This window comes from Diceros bicornis, chromosome 34 (genome assembly GCF_020826845.1).
Source record: "Diceros bicornis minor isolate mBicDic1 chromosome 34, mDicBic1.mat.cur, whole genome shotgun sequence".
Taxonomy (NCBI): domain Eukaryota; kingdom Metazoa; phylum Chordata; class Mammalia; order Perissodactyla; family Rhinocerotidae; genus Diceros; species Diceros bicornis.
This window is the reverse complement of record NC_080773.1, coordinates 24,544,904-24,566,357: the sequence shown is the minus strand read 5'-3', so window position 1 is coordinate 24,566,357 and position 21,454 is coordinate 24,544,904. Positions and strand designations below refer to the sequence as shown.

At 53.6% G+C, this 21,454-nt stretch overlaps 2 protein-coding genes across 2 annotated transcripts; one reads left to right on the top strand and one right to left on the bottom strand.

Annotated features, from left to right (window-relative positions):
* The first annotated feature begins 868 nt into the window (after positions 1-868).
* On the top strand, positions 869-1,741 carry LHB (luteinizing hormone subunit beta). Its single transcript, XM_058529848.1, has 2 exons — positions 869-1,142; positions 1,432-1,741. Exons 1-2 carry the CDS (start codon positions 876-878, stop codon positions 1,672-1,674), a joined length of 510 nt encoding a protein of 169 aa, XP_058385831.1. The 5' UTR covers positions 869-875; the 3' UTR covers positions 1,675-1,741.
* A 119-nt stretch (positions 1,742-1,860) lies between these two features.
* RUVBL2 (RuvB like AAA ATPase 2) lies at positions 1,861-21,323 on the bottom strand. Its single transcript, XM_058529814.1, has 15 exons — positions 21,077-21,323; positions 17,372-17,426; positions 15,376-15,431; positions 14,929-15,070; positions 12,956-13,085; positions 12,730-12,796; positions 6,889-6,995; positions 6,710-6,803; positions 6,198-6,321; positions 5,654-5,748; positions 5,442-5,560; positions 3,098-3,217; positions 2,546-2,675; positions 2,087-2,201; positions 1,861-1,971 (listed from the first exon to the last, which is right to left on the bottom strand). Exons 1-15 carry the CDS (start codon positions 21,086-21,088, stop codon positions 1,946-1,948), a joined length of 1,392 nt encoding a protein of 463 aa, XP_058385797.1. The 5' UTR covers positions 21,089-21,323; the 3' UTR covers positions 1,861-1,945.
* Between the last annotated feature and the right edge of the window lie 131 nt (positions 21,324-21,454).

Below are 21,454 nucleotides of genomic sequence, written 5' to 3'. Positions count from 1 at the left end.
CGCGCTCTCTGCTGGGCTGGGCTCCGGCATTCTGGCTTCTGGAGGCCTGAGCTTGGGGGAGATGGGGCTCCCGCTGAATCCCTTGGGCGGGGCGGGGGAGGGAGGTTGCGTCTGGGTGCAGGCGGACCCCCGCCTCTGAGCATAGAATCCAATATTGAAGCCATGCCCACCCCAAAGAGGTTGGACCCTGGCACAAGACTGGCTTTCAGTCCATGGCAGGGGAGCAGGGGAAGTTTCAGCCCACCTCCATTTGAGGGTCGTCGGAGGGGCGAGCTCCAGCCTCCCCCGGCTGCCTGCAGGATGGGCAGAGCCCCGGATGCCTATACCCTGCTTCCTGTGCCCCAACACGACCTCTCTAGTACCTGCGGACTCAGTCTGTGAAGTCGCCTTCACCGTGGGTGTCTCCTATTTCTTGGTGCTGAGCCACTCAGGGAGTGGGGGGAGCCGGCGCTCCAGTGAGCCACTCGAGTCTGCACCTCCCTGACCTTGTCTGCCTCTCGCCCCCGGGGAGATTAGTGTCCAGGTTACCCCCATGCCGCCACCCCCAGTGGCCTTGCCGCCCCCACAGCCTGCAGGTATAAGACCAGGTAAACACAGTAGGGGAGGCACTGAGGATGGACATGCTGCAGGTAAGACTGGAGGGCCCCTGGGCACCTTGCAGCTCCCTCCAGCCCACAGTTGGCATGAGTAGGGAGAGTCTTGTGACCTGGTGAAGGAGGCCTCTTTCTCCACGGTGTGGACAGCCAGCAGGCTTCCTGCCAGGAGGGAAGTGGGTAGGACATGGCCTGAGGGGGCCTTCTGAGGTGTTGCGGTTATCTGCGGTCCCTGGGTGACAGGATGGGGGATCAGAGTGGAGGGGTGGGCCCTGAGGGAAGATGTCAGCTGGGTCCTGCATGTGTGTATGTGGGGGCTGGGAGGGTGAGGGCCCAGGGCAGAGGTCTCAGGCTGGCCCTGAGGCACTGGCTTTGTCCCAGGGGCTGCTGCTGTGGCTGCTGCTGAGTGTGGGCGGGGTGTGGGCGTCCAGGGGGCCCCTGCGGCCACTGTGCCGGCCCATCAACGCCACCCTGGCGGCCGAGAACGAGGCCTGCCCCGTCTGCATCACCTTCACCACCAGCATCTGTGCCGGCTACTGCCCCAGCATGGTGAGCTGCCCACGGCGGGCGGGCCAGCCCTGCTGGCCTGAGGATGGGTGCTGCCACCTCTGCTCCAGGTGGATGGCTCAGGGCAGGCCCACAGAAGACGGGAGGTGGCAGCGGGGGTGGAAGGGTGGCCTGCCCCCTGGGGCAGGGGCTGGGGAATTGGGAGTCAGAGCTGGGCGTGTGGGGAGAACACAGAGGGTCCCCTGGACGCCTGAGTCTGGGAGCTCGGGGGAGGATCTGGCCCCCGGGAGACACTCATGCTGCCCTCCGCCCCCACCCCCCCGGCCTCCAGGTGCGGGTGCTGCCGGCTGCCCTGCCGCCCGCGCCCCAGCCGGTGTGCACCTACCGTGAGCTGCGCTTTGCCTCCATCCGGCTCCCGGGCTGCCCGCCTGGTGTGGACCCGATGGTCTCCTTCCCCGTGGCCCTCAGCTGTCGCTGCGGGCCCTGCCGCCTCAGCAGCTCCGACTGTGGGGGTCCCAGGGCCCAGTCCTTGGCCTGTGACCGGCCCCCACTCCCAGGCCTCCTCTTCCTCTAAGGATCCCCCACCCCAACTTCCCAGGCCCACCTCCACTCCTGGAGCCAGCAGACGCCCCTCCCCTCCCCTCCCCTCCCAATAAAGGCATCTCGAACCGCACTCTGGGGTTATCTTTCTTCGGGCTCGGGGTGCATGTGCACGTGTACACACACACACACACACACACACACACCCGCACACGATGGGTCCAGTTTCAGAACCATTTTATACAAAGTCACAGTGTCAGAACTCGGGTAGAAAACGGGGGAGGTGGGGCGAGGGTGCCGTCAGCTCAGGAGGTGTCCATGGTTTCGCCTTCTGTGGGAAGAAGGAAGGCCACGTGGTCAGTGTGGCCAGAGGCAGGGCCTGAGCTCTGCAGGCCATCTCAGTGGGGCGGGCGACCCTGGGTGCAGGAGCGGCGGGGGCCACTCACTGAGCTCATTGAAGAGGAAGGCGTCCTGATACTCCTTCATATACTGCGTGGAGCGCGACTCGTCCAGAAAGAGCGAGTAGACCCGCTTGATGTCGTCGACCTGCACCTCTGTGCCCTGTGGGGGGCGGCGAGACCTCAGTGGGGCCCCAGGGTGGGGACTCTGGGGCCAGATCGCCTGGGTTCACATCCCGCCTCCTGTCTATGGGCCCAACTCTCCATCCCTCAGTTTCCTCATCTGTAAAGTGGACTTAACAGCACCAACTTGCAGTCAACATATTTACCAAGCACCTTCTATGTGTCAGGCCGGGAGATACAGAAATAAACCCTAGAGACCAAAGCTCCCCGCCTTTGAAAATGAATGTTCTAGGACTCCATGCAACAACCCACTGAAAGCCCCTGGAGTGGCGGGTCACTCGCTTGCTCCGCCTGGCCCCCCACGGGCTCCCTCAGCCAGCAGACCTTGCGTTTCCGGCAGACCAGGCTGGCGGCGGTGATGAGCTGGATGGCGTAGCGCAGCGAGGTCTCCAGCCCGATGCGCGTCAGCACCGTGTAGGCGTCCTCGCTCATCTCCACGTCCTCCTCCTCACACCTGCGGGCGGGTGGGCGGGGGTCTCAGCTGGGGCTGGGCCTCTGACCACAGCAACCCCACGGCCCTTCCCCTGGGCGCTGCTGGACCTCCTGGTGGACATGTGGGGTCTGTGTCCTCAGAATCACAGAACACTGAGCAAGAAGAGCCCCTGAGGCACGGGCTGGGCCTAACCCTGGGCCTCCTGACCCTCCCCCGTCAGGGATCTTTCCCCAGTCTCAGTCACCAGCACATCCCCTCCCGTCTCCACGAGGCCCCCACCCCCAGATCATAGCCCACTGCTTAGATGCCCAGCCCAGCCCAGCCCTACCTCTTGCAGGCCCAGAAACCTCCCCCTCAGACCTCAGTGTCCCTGTTGACACCACCCCGCCTCACAGGCCCGCAGCCTGGTCCTGCCCCGGAACATCAGGCAGCCCTGCCCGCACCGGATGCGGAGGATCTGCTTCGTGTCCTTCTCACTGTAGGGAGAGGTGGAGACGATGAGCATTCGGTCCAGCAGGTCGATGGGGATGCCGTGGGGGCTCTGGTAGCTGGTGCCCCGGATCCTGGGGAGGAGGGGGAAGGGAGGGCCATCAGCGTGACGCTCCCAGAGCCCGGCTCTCCATTCCCTCTACTTGGAAACCCCCACCCACCTGCCACAGCCCACTCACCGGGCCAAATACCACTTAACCTTCAGCTCACGGCTGGCGTCACCGCCTGATTGCACAGCCGTCCCCCGACTGCGTCAATGCCCCCTAGAGCCGGTGGTTTTAGCTAGCTGTCTATGTCGGGGATTAGTGCCTCAAGGTCTCACTCCCCTGCCTGACACAGAGCTCCACAAGGAGGGACTGTGTGGTCCTGTTCTCTGCTGCACCTGGCCCGGCCCACGGCAGACGCTAGGAAATACAGTCACTTCTCATATGCGTGGCAGTTACGTTCTAGAAAGTGGGGGCGAACACTCCATTAGCAAATACTGAACCACTGCTCCTAGGGAAATACAGGGTTAGGGTCTTGGGAGCCTTTGGTCACAATATTTTCGCCAACCAACCAACATATAACCTGGTTTACGTGTTTCTGTGAAGACGCCCTATTTAATATATAGTACTGACCCATTCACCGTGAACTCAGGGCCAACAGCACGCTAACTGGGGCCTGAACGAAGCCCACCTAACACACGGATTTCCTCTGTAAGGAACATCCTAGCCTTCCTGCGCTTAGGGACGCTGGACAGCTGGGGGCCATTTTAATCATCGAAATCACCAACAAAAAGCATCAAATGTGGCACTAAATAGATCACGAAAAGGACACTTTACAGCACAAGAGCTGAAACAAGAAGGCAGTGTCTCCGTTTGACCTCAGTTAGGGGTGTCCACGTCGGGTGACTCAAAGTTTTTGCCACTCTGCAGATGTCCGCAAATGACCGAAAAAGTGTCGCGAATATCAATTTAGAGGTTACAAATATAGTCATGTACTGCATAACGATGTTTCAGTCAACGATGGACCACATATATGACAGTGGTCCCATGAGATTAGTACCATGGACTCTAGGTGTGTAGCAGGCTACACCATCTAGGTTTGTGTAAGTGTACTCTGTGATGTTCGCACAAGCACGAAATCGCCTAACGATGCATTTCTTAGAACGAATCCCCGTTGTTAAGCGACGCATAACTGTAAATTTTAGCGAGTAAGCAGATTCACAAATACAGAATCTGCCAATAATGAGTGAGGAGGTTTGCTGCCTCTCACAGGAGATGCCCCGTGTGCAGACCCCATGCCCCGATCTGCAGCTGCCACAAACGTGCTCTCAGCCCATCTCCTCTAATCCTTAGTCATTTGGAGATCGAATTCCGGCCCTGCCACCTTCTATGGGTGACCTCGGCAAGTCACTGGGCCTTGCTCTCCGCATCTGTAAAGTGGGGCTGAGACAGTATCTGTCTCCTGAGCTGCTTCTGAGGATCCAAGCAGCTCCCCTGGGAAAGGGGGTGAGCACAGAGCCGGGGAAAAGCTGCCCGCTGTCCCCACAGCCATGTCCCTTTCTTCCCTGGAGTGGTAACCAGCCCCACCAGCCAGTTTCAGCTGGCATGTGGCTACAGCGCTGGAGATGACCTCCCTCGGCCTCCTGCATGGCCAGCTGTAGCCACACACCCAAGTGGTACCGGGCAATGGGTCGCAGTGGAAGTGTTGGGTACAGCCTCTGGGCCCCCGACTTCCTTCTCCCTTCTATGGGCTGAAACATAGATGAGGTGGGGAAGAGCGCCAGCTGGGACAACAGGGCACGGGGTGCTGGCGACACTGTAGGGCAGAGGTTCCCAAGCTTTATCAGAGCCTGGTGCCCTTCCTGTCTCAGGAATTTCTCCACAGCATCCTTAGGCCAAAAGAAATACTAAGAGTTCTATTTATTAACTAGTTGCAGTGTCCAACATATGTCACTGTGTCCCTCTCAAAAGCTTAAAATATCCCACAATTCTCTTGTGTGTTTTCTATAGCACCCTAGAGTGCCTTGGCACACAGTTTGGGAACTGTAGCCCTAGGGGTCACAGGAACAATAAAGCAGAAAGAACACGGTCCCTGGACTTCCTTGTGGAGTGGAGTTGCCTACCCACCCCAGACCACCTGCCAACCTTGTTTACGGGAGAAGTACACCCTCTTGTCTGGGTTATAGCAGCTAAGCCCATCCCCTTCCTAATAATGTGGTCAACAAACACGCTTCGTTTACCCTGGGGCTATACCCGCCGCCCAGAGCACCCCGTTTTCCCCAGGGGCCCTTGAGGGGGCCAGCAGCCGGCTCACCGGGTGATGCCGCGGTTGGTGGCCATGATGAGGACAGGTGCCATGTCACTCTCCAGGGCCCGGTTGAGGAAGGAGAAGCTCTCGATGTCCAGCATGTGGACCTCGTCAATAAACAGCACCTGGGAGCCATCGGGCATGTGTCAAACCCACCACCTGTGCCCCTCTTTGCCCATCCGCTCCCCCCAACACCCTGGCTGTGCCCCAGCTCTCACCCCAGGGATGATCTCCGCCTTGCCCTCCTCACGCCACTCGGCCACCTTGGCATTGATCTGCTCGCGCACCTCTGACTTGATCTCCCCTGTGTCACCTGCAGGAGGCAAGGGTGGCATGGGGGGCGTCAGACAGCAGACAGGGATCCAGGGCCCGAGGGTGGACGAAGGTGGAAAAAGACGGGACACTGAGACAGAGGGCAGAGACACCAAGACTGGAGTGGCAAAGCGACAGGAGAGCCGGGAGGCTGCAACGTCCCCCGAGGGGAGGAACAGAGTCAGAGAACTCAGGAGGGAGAGGGCAGGGACCTGCCCCCATCAGACCACCTGAGAGAGGGCCTCAGATAGCAACGGGGGGGAGGGACGAACCACACTCACAGATGGAGAACAGGTGACAGCACACAGGGACTGAAGAAGGGGGTGCCGTAGTCGTGGGAGGGCCGTACTGGAGGACAGGGGAGGGAGGGAAGCCACAGGAACAGGGTGGGTCTGAGGGAAGCTGCCAGGAGGGGTGAGGGTGCGACGGGGTGGGACGGACGGGCCTCACCTGAGAAGAGAGCCAGGAAGCCCTGGGTGCGGGAGTTGATGACGTCGATCTCATGCAGGGACACAGTGTGCACTACCTCCTTGCGTTTCTGGAGCTCCCCGTCGGGGCACTGCACGAACTTGGTCTATGGGGCCGGGGGTCGGAGACAAGGGCAGAGCAAAGCATGAAGGTGCGGCCCAAAGGGGCTCCGTCTGGGGGAGAATCTGGGGCTCCCTAGAATGAAGCTGGGAATCCAGATGGGGGTTGAGAAACCCCTGGCCCAAGAAGTAGTCAAGGCCAGGGCATTCAAGAGCGCTGAAAGATATGGGGGTTCCTGAAAGACCTTGGAAACCATGAGGAAAGCGCCAAGCTGAGGGGCTCCAGCTGTCCCAGAGGGAACAGGAAAGGACCAGGAGTAGCAGGGACATGGGGTTAGGGTGACAGGACAATCCAGACCCTGTGGGCCATGGGGGTGATGGAGGAGATGGACACATCCAGTGCCCGGAGTAGGGGGCCCCCGAGCCCGGGCCCACCTGGGAACCCATGGCATCGTAGTCACGAGCGCGTGTGAAGGAGCGGCCCAGCTTAGAGATCTTGCCTGTCGCCTTGTCGATGGTGATCACATCCCTGCAGTGGGGGCAGGGTGGTAGTGAGGAAAGGAAGGGGCTGGAGCACCCCGCCCTGGCCGCCCGGTGCGGCCCCCACTGCTCACCCGGCCTGGACCTTGTCCTTGGTCAGGGACTCGATCATCTTGGTGCCCAGATCATAGATAGTCTCCATCTCTGTGGTCTTGAGGGTCAGCTTGCCCACCTTGGAGCCCTGAGAGGGGTGAGAGGCCAGGCAAGGGGCTTAGAGAGGGCCCTGAGGTCTCCCTGGCACAGCTTCAAAACGGTCACGACCCAGGGAAGCTTCTGGGGGTGATGGAGATATGCACCATCCTGACCGTGGTGATGCTTCGAGGGTGCACACATGTCAGAACCTAACATTCTGCAAACTTTCAACGTGGGACGCTTATTGTACGTCGATTGCCCCTTAATAAAGCTTTTACTAAAAACCCAGTAAAAACACAAAATCTAAAAGATAAAGTCTGTAAGAACAACAACACAGGCCTGAGGACCCACGAGATGGCCAAGGGGTCACACGCTAACATTCCTTTTTTATACCCAAATAAAAGGTGTTTTTGTCGACCACAAACCCAGAGAACAGAGCTAAGCTAAACACAGCTAAGAAAACAAAAATGCCATACCCCCCACCAAAGCAAGCACAGTCAACAGCTTCTAGACTTTTCCCAGCATACCCAGCCGCCTGCTGTCTCCTTCACCTGTTGTCACGGTGAGTGTCCCTTTTATAGGGACGGGTGGCAGGATAAAGGGCTGGGATAGGGGAGGGAGTTAAAAGAAGTTTGGGTTTTAAATTTTTAAAGGGAGGCTGTATCCACGGATTTCTCCTGTAATCAAAATCTAACTTAAAGAACTCTCTTGCGAATAGCTTTCCCTATATTTAAATATTCTCCTACCATTTTTTTTAAACATCAGAATTTAATTCACAATAGATGGGACTAATTTAAGAGGCTGTTAACAGGTATTAAAAGTGCAAGTCGAGGGGCCGGCCCCGTGGCGTAGTGGTTAAGTGCATGCGCTCTGCTGTTGGCGGCCCGGGTTCGGATCCCAGGCGCACACCAACACACCACTTGTCAGGCTACGCTGTGGCGTCATCCCACATAAAGCGGAGGAAGATAGGGACAGATGTTAGCCCAGGGCCAGTCTTCCTCAGCAAAAAGAGGAGGATTGGCATGGATGTTAGCTCAGGGCTGATCTTCCTCACACTACACAAAAAAAGTGCAAGTTGATGTAATTATGCACTTTAAATGTATTTCCATTAAAAATGAGGAGCAAATGACCAATGAGGAGGGTGTCCAGACAAGACAGAGAAACAGAAGGTGACTGTGTGTTAGGTCAATGCGCTTGAAGCACATGGAAGTTTTCTTTTTTTTTTTTTTTTGTGAGGAAGACCAGCCTGAGCTAACATCTGATGCCAATCCTCTTTTTGCCGAAGAAGATTGGCCCTGGGCTAACATCCGTGTCCATCTTCCTCTACTTTATATGAGATGCCGCCTCAGCATGGCTTGACAAGTGGTACGTTGGTGTGTGTCCGGGATCCGAACCTGCGAACCCCAGGCTGCCGCAGCGAAGTGAGAGCACTTAATTGCTACGCCACTGGGCCAGCCCCTGGAAGTTTTCTTTTATTTAGCATTTTATTCGCAGCTGTGACTTAGTATTTATTTATTTATTTTTAATTTTATTTATTTATTTTCCCCCCCAGAGCCCCAGTAGATAGTTGTATGTCATAGCTGCACATCCCTCTAGCTGCTGTATGTGGGACGCGGCCTCAGCATGGCCAGAGAAGCGGTGCGTCAGTACGCGCCCGGGATCCGAACCCGGGCCGCCAGCAGTGGAGCGCGCCCACTTAACCGCCAAGCCACGGGGCCGGCCGTGTGACTTAGTATTTAAAAGAGAATTACAAGCAGGGATGAAACTCAAAAACACCATGCCAGGTGAACGAAACCAGACACAAAAAGTCCCATGTTCCAGGATTCCATTTACACAGGATGTCCAGAACAGGCAAGTCCATAGAGACAGAGAGATGAGTGGTTGCTGGGGGCTGAGGGCAGGGAGGGTGACCGCCTACTGGGTACGGGTTTCCTTTGGGGTGATGAAAATGTCCTGGAACTAGACAGAGGTGGTGTTTGCAGAGCCGTGTGAATGGCCTAAATGTCACTAACTGCTCACTTTAAAATGGCTGATGGCTAATTTGATGTTATGTGACTTTACTCAATTAAAAATTGAGAGAGATCTACCAATAAACTGTAACGCAGAGAGAGAGAAGAAGGGGAAACTAGACTATGAAATTTTAAAAACGCGCAGTACAAACTTCAGTGTCTAGGAATGCACAGTGGCTAAGAAACTAAAGACACTCAAAGGAGGGATAACGGGGGAGGGTGGCTACTTCTGTGGAGACTTAGGGGTGTTGTAGAAAGAGGTATGAGGAAGGGGCTTGGGGGGCTGGCAAAGTTCTAGTTTTTTATTTTGATGGTGGTTATAAGGATATTTACTTTATGATCATTTATTAGAAAACATGCTTATTTTACATGTTTCTCTGTGCAGGCCTGCCCTGCATAACGATGTTTCGGTCAACAACAGACCATGTAAGCGACAGTGGTCCCCTAAGATTAGCACCATAGAGCCTAGGTGTGTAGGAGGCTCTACTATCTAGGTTTGTGTAAGTATACTCTATGATGTTCACAGAATGACGAAATCGCCTAATGACACATTTCTCTGAACGTAACCCCATCGTTAAGTGACGAATGACTGTTTCTGTTTTATTTTAGAACAAAAAGGTTAAAAGAAATTCTTTGCTTAAAAAAAGGGAGTGAATCACATCTATCACGTAAGCTGGATGGGAAATGCCTTTCAGTACTAAGCTGCATAAATTCCACAGAACAGGTTTTTAAGCCTGTTAGAAATTAACTGTGACAGGGACACAGGGATGGTTCAACATTCGCAAATCAATCAACGTGATACACCACATTAACAAAAGTAGGAGTAAAAACCACATGATCATGGGGCCAGCCCGGTGGCGCAAGTGGTTAAGTGTGCGCGCTCTGCTGCGGCAGCCCGGGCTTCGCCGGTTCGGATCCCAGGTGCACACCGATGCACCCCTTGTTCAGGCCATGCTGTGGCAGCGTCCCACATAAAGTGGAGGAAGACAGGCACAGATGTTAGCCCAGGGCCAGTCTTCCTCAGCAAAAAAGAGAGGAGCTTTGGCAGATGTTAGCACAGAGCTGATCTCCTCACAAAAAAACAAACAAACAAAAAAACCACATGATCATCTCAATAGATGCAGAGAAGGCATTTGACAAGATTCAACATGAATTTATGATAAAAACTCTCAACAAAATGGGTATAGAAGGAAAGTATCTCAACATAATAGAGACCATATATGAGAAATCCACAGCAAACATCATACTCAATGGGAAAAACTGAAAGCCATTCCCTTGAGAACAGGAACAAGACAAGGAGGCCCACTCTCACCACTCTTATTCAACATAGTACTGGAGGTTTTGGCCAGAGCAATTAGGCAAGAAAAAGGAATAAAAGGAATCCAAATAGGCAATGAAGAAGTGAAACTCTTGCTGTTTGCAGACGACATGATTTATGTATAGAAAACCCTAAAGAATCCATTGGAAAACTATTAGAAACAATCAACAACTACAGCAAAGTTGCAGGGTAAGAAATCAACCTACAAAAATCAGTTGCATTTCTTTCTTTTTTTTTTTGTGAGGAAGATCAGCCCTGAGCCAACATCCATGCCAATCTTCCTCTTTTTGCCGAGGAAGGCTGGCCCTGGGCTAACATCTGTGCCTATCTTCCTCCACTTTATATGGGACGTCGCCACAGCATGGCCTGAACAAGGGGTGCCTTGGTGCGCACCCGGGATCCAAACCCAGGCTGCCAGCAGCGGAGTGAGCACACTTAACCACTACACACCATGGGGCCAGCCCTCAGTTGCATTTCTATACACTAATAACGAACTAACAGAAAGGGAACTCAAAAAGACAATCTCATTTACAATCACAACAAAAAGAATCAAATATATAGGAATAAATTTAACCAAGGAGGTGAAAGACCTCTATAATGAAAACTATAAGATGATATTGAAAGAAATCGATGAAGGCATAAACAAATGGAAAAACATCCCATGCACATGGATTGGAAGAATAAACAGTTAAAATGTCTATATTACCTAAAGCAATCTACAGATTCAATGCAGTCCCAATCAGAATCCCAATGACATTCTTCACGGAAATAGAAAAAAGAATACTAAAATTCATAGGGGGCAACAAAAGACCCCAAACAGCTAAAGAAATCCTGAGAAAAAACAAACCTGGAGGCGTCACAATCCCTGACTTCAAAACATACTACAAAGCAATAGTAATCAAAACAGCATGGTACTGGTACAAAAACAGACACACAGATCAATGGAACAGAATTGAAAGCCCAGAAATAAAACCACACACCTACGGACAGCTAATCTTCAACAAAGGAGCTAAGAACATATAGTGGAGAAAGGAAAGTCTCTTCAACAAATGGTGCTGGGAAACCAGACAGCCACATGCAAAAGAACGAAAGTGGACCATCTGCTTTCGCCATACACAAAAATTAACTCAAAATGGATCCAAGACCTGAAGGTGAGACCTGAAACTATAAAACTCCTGGAAGAAAATATACACTATTTGTCATTGGTCATAAAGGGACCTTTTCATATTCCGTGTCTACTCAGACAAGAGAAATGAAAGAAAAAATAAACAAGTGAGACTTCATCAGGCTAAAGAGCTTCTGCAAGGCAAATAAAACCAGGATCAAAATGAAAAGACAACCCACTAGCAGGGAGAAAATATCTGCAAATCATATATCCGACAAGGGGTTAATCTCCATAATATATAAAGAATTCACACAACTGAACAACAAAGAAACAAACAACCTGATCAAAAAATGGGCAGAGGATGTGAACAGACATTTTTCCAAGGAAGGTATACAGATGGCCAATAGGCACAGGAAAAGATGTTCAACATCACTAATCATCAGGGAAATGAAAATCAAAACTACACTAAGATATCACCTTACACCCATTAGAATGGCTATAATCACCAAGACAAAAAACAACAAATGTTGGAGAGAATGTGGAGAAACAGGAACCCTCATTCACTGCTGGTGGGAATGCAAACTGGTGCAGCCTCTATGGAAAGCAGTATGGAGATTCCTCAAAAAAATAAAAATAGAAATACCATACGACCCAGCTATCCCACTATTGGGCATCTATCCAACGAACCTGAAATCAACAATCCAAAGAGGCTTATGCACTGCTAGGTTCATTGCAGCATTATTCACTATAGCCAAGACGTGGAAGTAACCTAAGTGTCCCTTGACTGATGAATGGATAAAGAAGACGTGGTATATATATACAATGGAACACTACTCAGCCATAAAAAAGACAAAATCGTCCCATTTGCAACAACCTGGATGGACCTGGAGGGTATTATGTTAAGTGAAATAAGTCAGAGAAAGACAAACACTGCGTGATTTCACTCATATGTGGAATATAAACTAACACAAGGACAGAGAGAACAGTTTGGTGGTTACCAGGGGCAAGGGGGTTGGCCGGGGGCATAAAGGGGGAAGGGATGCATTTATACAGTGACTGACAAACAATAATGTACAACTAAAATTTCACAATGTTATAAACTATTATGACACCAATAAAAAAATTTAAAAAAAAGATTTAACTGTGAAAAACTTCCAGACCTTCTCTGTCATTTCACTACTTGGTTTTAACTGCTCAAGGTGTCTCCCACAAATGGATAAACCCCCTGATGTAGGCACAAAAATGGCTCCAATCTTCAGTTGGAATATTCCATGGGATTCTGACCTCAGTATGGACCCAACACCCCCACCCTCCAGCCCTGGAGGTGGCCTAGACTCAGGAGCAGACTCACCGTCCCTGTCGCTGGTCGATCGATCTGGATCTCCACCACCTCGCCTTCGATGATCTCGGTCTCCTCCCTAGCCAGAGAGTAGATCTGAGGAGAAAGTCTGATGCCTGGGCCTCGGGAATTGCTAACTCCCATGAGCCTTTGGGCACAGGACAGCCGGCCAAGGCAGGGGGCCGTCTCAAGGCTGCTGGCAGCTGGCACCATCCCCTGTGCTGGGTCCCATGCTTACTTGATGCGGACACCGATGGAGCGCCGGAAGGCCTGCGTCAGCGCCTCTGTCTTGCTCATCTCCAGGGAGAAGATCTCGCTGCCTGCGATGGCTGTGAACGGGGTGTCAGGGCCCAGGGCCTGCGCCATGCCTGGGGAGGAGGCGGTCTGGGTAGGTGGGGGCGGCCCTGGTGCCAGGTCCCCAACACCCACTCTGCATCAAACCAGCTCTTCCTCTTCCTCAGGAAGGAGAGTACAGGAGAGGGGCTCAGTGCCGTGGGGCAGACAGGGAGATAAGGAGAAAGCCAGGGACAGCGGGCTGCCCAGGGAGGCCTGGATTAGAAGCCAACACTGCCCGGAGGGCAAACTTTATGACCCTATAATCTCGCCAAGCCTACCTCCCCACCTCTAAGAGCTGTTTAGCCTCAGGGCTTGGGGGTGCCCAGCATGGGTAGAGGCCAAGGGGCTGAAAGGGCAGTTAAGAGTGATGGCTCTGGAGCCAGACTGCCTAGGTTCGAATCCCAGCTCCACCACTTAGCGCCGCGTGATCGTGAGAAGTCTCAGCTGCTCCCGAGCCCGTCTGCCCCTCTGTGCAATGGGGCAATAACAGAGCAAGTGCTGGCACAGGATGGCACCCTGTACAGAAGGGATTATGGGGGCAGGCATGCATGCACTAGTGCTCAGCCGTGACCCTGTCACGTGGCCCAGAGCCAGCACAGGGACGGACCCTCCCTACGGCCTGGGATCTGGGCTTGGCTGGCGGACAGCAGGGCTATTCCTGCAATCGCTCCAAGCACCGAGCCCCTCTCCCAGCCCCTTCCCAAGGGCTCTGCCCAGCTCTGAGCCAAGACTCCCAGACAGGAAGCCACTGAACCCTCGTGCCCAGCATGAGGTGGGTTTCTTCCTTTTCAGATGTGGCCACCTGCTGCGCCCGCATACCCTGCTCCCTGCTGTCTGTTGCGGAGACAGCCAGACATCCTGCAAGTCTTCGCTCGGGGACTGACTTACCTGGGAAGTCTTTCCTGACAACTTCCACCCCCACATTAGGGTCAGGAGCCTCCCCTGTCCATTATAGCACACATCATCCTCCAAGGGACCGTGTCCCCAACCACCTCCCCCACACCAGAAACCCCTTACAGTCAGGGCTTCGGTCTTACTCATCTAAGTGTCCCCAGTGTCTGGTCCAGGGCCCGGCTCACCAGGGCACCCGAATGAGTGTGCTTTCTCTTAACTGAAGACCTGGTTGTTACCCCACTTCTCACTGCCTGGCCCCATAGCCTGAGCACAAAGGTGGGAGTGAGTGGAAAGAGACGGGGGTCAAGGAAAGCTTCACCAAGGAAGAGATGCCTGAGTAGGGTTTTGAAGGATGGATAGGAGTTCAACAAGGAGGATGAAGGACAGTTGTGAGTAAAAAGATCTTAAATTGCTAGTGGACTGCAAGAGACTCAATGCCCGCCTTCCCCTTCTTCCTTAATTCCAGAACCCCCATTTATTAAGATAGCAATGGTCCAAATTAGAATATAAAAAGGTTTTAATGTCTCAGCCTCCCCTGCAGCAGTGACCACATGATTAAGTTCTAGTCAACAAAATATAAGCAAAAGTGTGTGGGAGTACCAAGACAGCTGCTTAAAGGGAGCTACGTGTAAAGGGAGGAAGGTATATGCTCACTGCAATTCCTCCTTCTCCTTCCTCCTACATGGAGTATGGGTGGGACGGCTGGCGCTTAGGCAACCCTCTTGGAACACGAGGTGACCCTGAGATGGAAGCAAGTGCAGAAGACGTTGAGGCAGGAAAGCAGAAGACTTCATGGAACTTTCAACAAGCCCTAATTGGCCTACGTTCAGATTCTTCTACATCAGAGAATAAAGCCTGAGTGTTTAAGCCACTGCCATTTTGGGTTGTCTGTTAAACATAGCTGAATCTGACCCTGACTTACTGGGGAGGGATTATCTGGCAGAGAGAGCAGAAGGGCTCCTGCCTGGAGAGGTCTCTTACCCATGGCGATGGCTGTCTTCCCAGTACCCGGCTGGCCAGCGATGAGGACTGCCCGCCCGGCGATCTTCCCTTCCCGGATCATCTCCAGCACCACGCCAGCTGCCCGCCGGGCTGCCAGCTGCCCCACCATGCCCTGGGAAGCCTGCGGGGTGGGAGGCGAGAGAGCACACAGGGTGACTTCCTACTGGGCTACCACGGCGCTTCCCCCGCCTCCTGGCTAGTGAGATGAAAGAGGACGCTGTTGGCTGGGACTTCGGGAAAAAGCTAAAAAAGCCTTTTTCACCCCATTTTAAGACAAATAAAACTCTACATGTGGCTGACTTTTACAAATATGTAGCCAAAGGTCTGGGAGATCATAACATAGTCCCCACAGTCCCCAGGGCCCTGGGTACCCTCTGCCCGAGGCCTCCATGGAGCAGCCTTCCCCCTCCTGCCCCCTCGCTCTACCTGCCGCGGCTCCAACGCGTCGTCCAGCCCCAGTCCCCGGATGTGGGAGTGAGCGCCTGTGTGGGGGAAAAAAACAGAAGACATGGTTAGTGGCCAGCTCGTGGCAATGTGTGGCTGGAGGTGAGGTGCTTCCCCTCCGAGCTCTGCTTTCCTCTTTGGTCAAATGGGGGGCCTGAATCTCCCCCTCCTCAGGGGGATGGCTGGACACGGTAACTGCTCAGTAAACTGGTGCTGCCCTTAGGACCCATCACCGCAGGACCAACCCACTGAGACCTGGTTAACCACATAACCAGATCAGGAACTAACCACGAGGGCTAATGGTCATAATTACTTTGTGTTTATGGCCTGAGAGGGCTTGCAGGTTCTAATTTTGTTCCACGTAACCCTGAGAAACCAGAGTCCCAGCTATTATCACCCTGGAGTGCTTCTGGGGTTCGACAACCACCCCAGGCCCTCACCGACATCGATGCGAGGAGGGAGCTCAGAGAAGTTAGGTCCTTTGCCCACGACCACACAGCCAGTGAGAGGTAAAGACTCAGGATTTCTTTCTTTCTTTTTTTTTTTTTTGTGAGGAAGATCAGCCCTGAGCTAACATTCATGCCCATCCTCCTCTTTTTGCTGAGGAAGACTGGCCCTGGGCTAACGTCTGTGCCCATTCTCCTCCACTTTATATGGGACACCGCCACAGCGTGGCCTGACAAGCGGTGCATCGGTGCAGGCCCGGGATCCGAACCCAGGCCACCAGCAGCAGAGCGCGCGCACTTAACCACTATGCCATGGGGCCGGCCCCAAGACTCAGGATTTCAATGCTTTACACTAGACCAGGGCTGGGCAAACCACAGTCTCGGGGCCAGCCACTTGTTTTTGAAAATAAAGTTTTATTGGCACACAGCCACGCCCACTCACATACTGTGTGTGGCTGCTTCTGCAAAGCAATGGCAGAAGTGAATATTTTCGACAGGGAAAAGATTGATAATCTGGCCCTTTAAGAAAAGATCTGTTGACCCCGGACTAGATTGTGAGCACCCTGAGGGCAGGTACTGGGTGCAGCTGGTGTCTACCAGGTCCCCAGCTGCAGCAGTGTCTGGTCTTTCACAGCTGAGACAGTGCTGGCATCTACACATGAAGTGTTTTAGGCAGACTACCTTATGGAATCTTTTCTCAGCCAGTGAAGTGAACTATCCTAGCTCCATTTTGCAGATAAGGAAACGGAGGCACAGAGAGCAACTAGCCCCTCGCAACATGGCTTGGAAGTGGCACCCATCAGCATGCTTCCAGAACCCACGCTCACAGCCACAAGCTCTTTACTGCCTCTCTTGGAAGCACTGAATGAATGAATGTGAATGAATGAGTGCAGTCTCCTCCCTGCAAGTTAAGCTCCTTGTGAAGGCCGCATCCTGCTGGTCCCATTACACCCCAACTTCCTGCTTCTGGATTCACTGCACACTCGCTGTGTGAGCTGGGACCAGTGGCTTGACTACTCTGAGTCTCGGTTTCCTCAGCTACAAATGGGACGACAGTCACAATATGCACCTTGTGGGACTACTGGAAGGATTCAGTGGGATGCAAACTCATGCATTCAATGGTCATGTGTTGAAGCGTCTCCTCTGCCAGGTCCTGTGCTGGGGACACAGCTGGAAATGAGCCAGACCCGGTCCCTGCCCTCAGGGACCTAATGCCCTGGTGTGGGCTGGGTGTACTGGACATTCAGTTCCGGGCCAACCTCAGCAAGCACTCAGCAAATATCCACTTTTAGGATTTCCAAGCAGGATGCTGGTACACCCAGGAGCCCAACCAGGGTAGCCAAGCCAGCGGCAGAGCAGCCTGGGGCTGGGGCCCGGCATGGTCTCCCATGCACCATCTGACCCCGTTCTGGAACTCAGGATCCTCCCCAACCAGATAGGAGGATGGTGTGCAGGCTGCCTCCCTCTCTCCCGGGGGGTCCTGGGCACAGGGGAGGCAGGGTTGGTCCCGTTTCTGATCCACACTCACTCACCGATACGCTCGATCCTCGTCACATCGCGGATCTCTGGGACCTTGGTTGTGGCTGCCTGGGGGTGGAGGAAGACGCATCAGAAGAGCCCTTGTGGTCCCTTGTGGTCACCAACTCCTCCTCTGTCCCTCCCGCCCACCTCCCATTAGACAGTCCTTTCCACTCCTTCTCCCCACAGGCAGGCTGACAGCCCAAACAACCATCACTCCCACCCATCTCGGTTGTCACCAACTAATGCTGGTTGGTTGAGTCCCAGGAAGACAAGGACCGTGTCTGTCTTGTTGACAGCCCCGTCCCCAGGGCCTAGCACATATTTGGTGCCCAATATCTGGCAAAGGAAGAAGTCCTCCCTGCCCCCCATAACTGTAAGCACAGAACCAACGCAAAGCAGGCATGACGCTCAAGTGGTCTGGCCCCTGCTGACGTCCCAGTTCCCCTAGCACAGCGCTGTCCCACCTCTGTCACTAGGCCTTTGCACGTGCAGATCCCTGAGTTCAGCCTGTTCTCCCAGCCCCCATCACTGAATTAAGTTTTTTTTTCTTTTCTTTTTGTGAGGAAGATCAGCCCTGAGCTAACATCCGTGCTAATCCTCCTCTTTTTGCTGAGGAAGACCGGCTCTGAGCTAACATCTATTGCCAATCCTCCTCTTTTTTTTTCCCCCAAAGCCCCAGTAGATAGCTGTATGTCATAGTTGCATATCCTTCTAGTTGCTGTGTGTGGGACGTGGCCTCAGCATGGCTGGAGACGTGGTGCGTCGGTGCGCGCCCGGGATCCCAACCCAGGCCGCCAGTAGTGGAGCGCGCGCACTTAACCGCTAAGCCACGGGGCCGGCCCTCCCCTCACTGAATTAGACCCAGCGTCGCTCACTAAGGAAGGCCCTCCCCGTCCTTCACCCTTGCTGGCCTACTTCCAGGGTCTCTGGAGGTCCAGACAGAAGGAAGGGCCTCCCTTGGGAGCCCGATGTCCCTGTGTAATCTCACGTTCAGGAGGGAGACTGTTGGACGAACGTTCTCAGCTCCAGGGGATGTGAGTTCCCAAAGGGCACGGCCCACATCTCTCTTGTTCACTCTGGGACCCAATGTTTGGGTTTGAATGAATGATGTACTGAAATGCTGGGCTCACTCAACAAGCTGATACTGAGGCCTCCGGTGTCCCCAGTTCTCTGAAGAGAGGAGCCGGCCATCATCCCTTCTCATATGGGGAGAGAGATGAGTAAACACCACCTGGGACAATCTGAGGACCTCCCAGGAGGTCCACACGAATGTTCACGGCATTATTCATAATAGCCAAAAGGTGGAAACAACATAAAATGTCCATCAATGGATAAATCGATAAACAAAATGTGGTCTGTCCATACAATGGAATATCATTCAGCCATAAAAAGGAATGCAGTTCTGATAGATGCTAAAAAATGGATGGCCCTTGAAAATATGATGCTAAGTGAAAGAAGCCAGACACCAAAGGTTGCACACTGTATGATACCATTTATATGAAATGTCCAGAAGAGGCAAATCCATTAAGACAGAAAGTACATTAGCGGTTGCCTTGGGTTAGGGGGGATGGGGGGATTGAAGGATGACAGCTAAAAGGTACGGGGTTTCTTTGTAAAGTGATGAAAATGTTCTAAAATCAACTGAGAGAATGGTTGCACAATTCTGTGAATGTACCAAAAGCCATTGAACTGTACCCTTTAAATGGGTAAATTGTATGGTATGCGAATTATATCTCAATAAAGCTGTTAAACAAAATCTGGGTGGTGGGTCCTTGAGTTTCTTTTAGATTCTCTTCTGACACTTTGGAGTATTTCAAAATTTCTAACAAGGAAAGGTACACCTAAGGAGCCAGCATGCTGACCCAGCCCCCTGGCCACCTGCCCCACCCTTCCTCCTTCCCCCAGGTCCCCTTCTTCCACCAGAATGAGAGGAGACGCAGACATCCAACCCAGTGGAAGGAAGTCTCCTCTCTCTGGAACCAAGCGTTTGGATTTCCTGGCCACCACACGGTCACAAGCGTCCTTCTTTGCTGTTTGAGACCCCTCCCACCTACTCTCTCCTCATAGGAGGCTGGAACCCAACAGCACTGGACACTGCCCACAAACCAGAAGACTGAGAACATACTCCACACACCCCTACACAGCTTACTTGAGGCAAAAAACTAGACATGGATCCAGGAATCCCAACGCTTAGCAATCCCAACGTCAACGGACCTGTCTCCGACAAGGCCTTTCCTTTCATCATAAGCCTCTCCTACCCCTTGCTGCCCTCTGACCACCCCTCAAGGCAACAGAGGTCATTTTAAAACTCAGCACCCACCATCCCCTCATACTCCCAATACTTCACCCGTGCCCATGGGATGGGTCTCAGGAGTGTGGACACCGCTCTTCTCTCTTCTGCTTCCCTATTCACCCTCTTTGCCAGGGTAGCAGCAAAAGACTCAAATTTCACGGCCCCAGGCACCAGTAACTCTTACCTCCACCGTTCCCCCATCTGCACTGGGGTCACCATGGGAACCGAGGCATCTGGAAGCCCAGTCCAACCCCCAAACTAAGGCCACATCTCTTCCTCATTCAGATGTTTCTCAAGCAAGTACTTGGTGCCAGGCCCAATGTACCTGGTCTCTGCTTTACGGAGTTCACACGCACTCATTCATTCAAACACTCAAGTAATAACTTATTGAAATTTTTAAAAAAAAAATTTTATTTATTTATTTATTTTCCCCCAAAGCCCCAGTAGATAGTTGTATGTCACAGCTGCACATCCTTCTAGTTGGTGTATGTGGGACGCGGCCTCAGCATGGCCTGAGAAGCGGTGTGTTGGTACGTGCCCGGGATCCGAACCCGGGCCGCCAGTAGCGGAACGCGCGCACTCAACCGCTAAGCCACGGGGCCGGCCCATCAAGTAATAACTTATCGAGCATCCACACTAAGCATGCCCCGTATGAGGTGCTGGAAATATGAAAATGGCCAAAACAATCCCACGACAAGATCCCAAGCCTTTGGACTCCTAGTCCTTTGCCCCTCCCCACTAACCCCTTCTGAATTCTCAACACGCTCTCTTTTGGTTCAAGACTCACTAAGCGACTCTACGATCTCAACCACACAAGACAGGTCCCCGCCTGCGCTTCTCCCCGTACTCAGGTGCCATTCACACCATCAACAGCCCAAGGCTCCCGGATGGCTGGGAGCCCAAAACACTACAACCCTCATCAGACTTTAGGACAAACGACTGCAGAACCAGCGGTTGACTGCGCCCAGAGGATTGGAAGTTGGAGTGCCTATAGCATGACGGGGTCAGATCTGACCACTGACACCGTGAATATCCACTCAAACCCGGAATCTGGGATACCATCCCCTTTTCTCCTCCCCCAGACCCAGGAGTCCAGACCCCGGCCTCTCCTCCCTCCGACCCAGGAGTCCAGACCCCAGGCCCTCCTCTCTCGGACCCAGGAGTCCAGGCCCCAGGCCCCTCCTCCCTCGGACCCAGCAGTCCAGGCCCCCGGCCCCTCCTCCCTCGGACCCAGCAGTCCAGGCCCCCGGCCCCTCCTCCTCGGACCCAGCAGTCCAGGCCCCCGGCCCCTCCTCCTCGGACCCAGCAGTCCAGGCCCCCGGCCCCTCCTCCCTCGGACCCAGCAGTCCAGGTCCCCGGCCCCTCCTCCCTCGGACTCAGGAGTGCCGGTTCCCTCCTCAGTCCTCCGCACGCCAGCACTCACCACGGTTGCCATGATGCTCACCAACCGCCAATATCCTAGCGGAAACGGAAATGCGCTAGGAACGAGGCGTTCTGGCCCCTCTAGACTGCCAGGTCCTCCAAAGATCTCGTTGTTTCCTCATAAATATGCAAACTCTCCTTGTGGGGGCGTGGTGTCACCTTTTAGGCCCCGCCCACCCGCCGGGGCTGAGCTGGAAGACGGGTGCCCGGAACTCCTGGGTCTGTTCCCAACGCCTTCTGGCTCCTCCTCCTTTTACCCAGGCCTCCTTGCTGAGGCCGATTGCAAAATTCTTAACACTTTGGGGAACCACACGTCCCCCACGCTGCCTTTCTTCCTTATTCCATCCTCTTCCCTCCTCCCACCCCAATTTTGGGACCT

Coding starts and splice junctions, on each gene's coding strand:
- RUVBL2 (XM_058529814.1), bottom strand. Junction 15,071..15,375: donor ACGCGTTGGAGCCGCGGCAG/GTAGAGCGAGGG, acceptor CCCACCCCGCAG/GCTTCCCAGGGCATGGTGGG. Junction 5,749..6,197: donor CTTCCTGGCTCTCTTCTCAG/GTGAGGCCCGTC, acceptor TGCCTCCTGCAG/GTGACACAGGGGAGATCAAG.
- LHB (XM_058529848.1), top strand. CDS start 876: ATGTCAGCTGGGTCCTGCATGTGTGTATGTGGGGGCTGGGAGGGTGAG. Junction 1,143..1,431: donor CCGGCTACTGCCCCAGCATG/GTGAGCTGCCCA, acceptor CCCGGCCTCCAG/GTGCGGGTGCTGCCGGCTGC.